At 48.4% G+C, this 994-nt stretch overlaps 1 protein-coding gene across 1 annotated transcript in view; it reads right to left on the bottom strand.

Annotated features, from left to right (window-relative positions):
• Positions 1-892: 892 nt before the first annotated feature.
• Positions 893-994, bottom strand: part of CCDC182 (coiled-coil domain containing 182) — a 591-nt gene continuing 489 nt past the window's right edge. Inside the window, exon 1 of the mRNA XM_006016139.2 lies at positions 893-994. This exon is cut by the window's right edge and continues 489 nt beyond it. Within this exon, the coding sequence (XP_006016201.2) occupies positions 893-994 (102 nt within the window).

The raw sequence follows: 994 nt of genomic DNA, 5'->3' as shown, positions 1-994 counted from the left end.
TACTGCTGCTGCCGCTGCCTTTTTTTTCCAACATTTTTTTCTATTTGTTCTGGAATTGAGGGAGAAAAGGAGCAATGTTGAGGTTATTATTTTTTGTTTGCTTGCTTTGCTTTGCTTTGCTGCTATGATAGGAGATTCGCAGGAGGAGGCTGGGGCCACATAATAGGGTCGGTGACAGCAACCAAGAACTGCAGACAGGAGGATGGAAAGGAAATAAGAGCTGGGAACAAAAGTTCCTGGCTGTCTGAGTACCGATGCCCCCATTTCTCGACAGGGTTAAGCTCTGCCCTCAGCTACACACATGTTGTAACTTCACTGAACCCAATAAGGCAGCTTCAGCTGCTGCATTATAGAGATAATACACAGCCAGCTGCAGATAGCGGGCATGAGCCAAAGCCTAATGCCATCACTGTCTCGCTGCTGACCAGAGCGGGCTTTGAAGGCGGCCCTAGGAGAGTCGACACGCGCGTGCGTCCCTCCCAAAGGATCGGTCCTGATGACACGGGCAACTCCTGCCCTGTGATGTCAGCAGAACACTAACTATGCAAAGCCCGATCCGTTGCCAGTCCCAGTGTCCTTTACTCCCACCGAAAGTGGAGGATGCTCGGAAATGAGCATGAGGCAGAATTGGGGAAGGGTGCAGCAAAGGGCAACCCAAATCGTGAGTCACAGAGAGGTGACGAGAGCATGGAGATCAGGACCGTTCAGAGAGAGCAGGTGAATAAGAGGTGTGTAAAATAATGAATGATAAAAAGACTCCTTATTTATACAGCTTGGTTTCCAAATGACAAGAGGTTTGGCGCGGCTGTTCCACTCTCACTATCTCTTTACGGCTCGTCTTCTTTGAAAGTCCAGAGTAGTTCTCAGGTGGGATCAAATATAAGCAACCTTATTATTTTTCCCTTATGCTTTTGAGGACTTGGTAGACTTTGCCATCTTTCCAGCAAAGCCTCCTCTCTAGACTGGCACATTTCTCCCGCACTTCTTTCTCTCT

This window comes from Alligator sinensis, unplaced genomic scaffold (assembly GCF_000455745.1).
Source record: "Alligator sinensis unplaced genomic scaffold, ASM45574v1 scaffold118_1, whole genome shotgun sequence".
NCBI lineage: Eukaryota > Metazoa > Chordata > Crocodylia > Alligatoridae > Alligator > Alligator sinensis.
The sequence above is the reverse complement of the archived record's forward strand: the minus strand, read 5'-3'. Positions and strand labels throughout refer to the sequence as shown.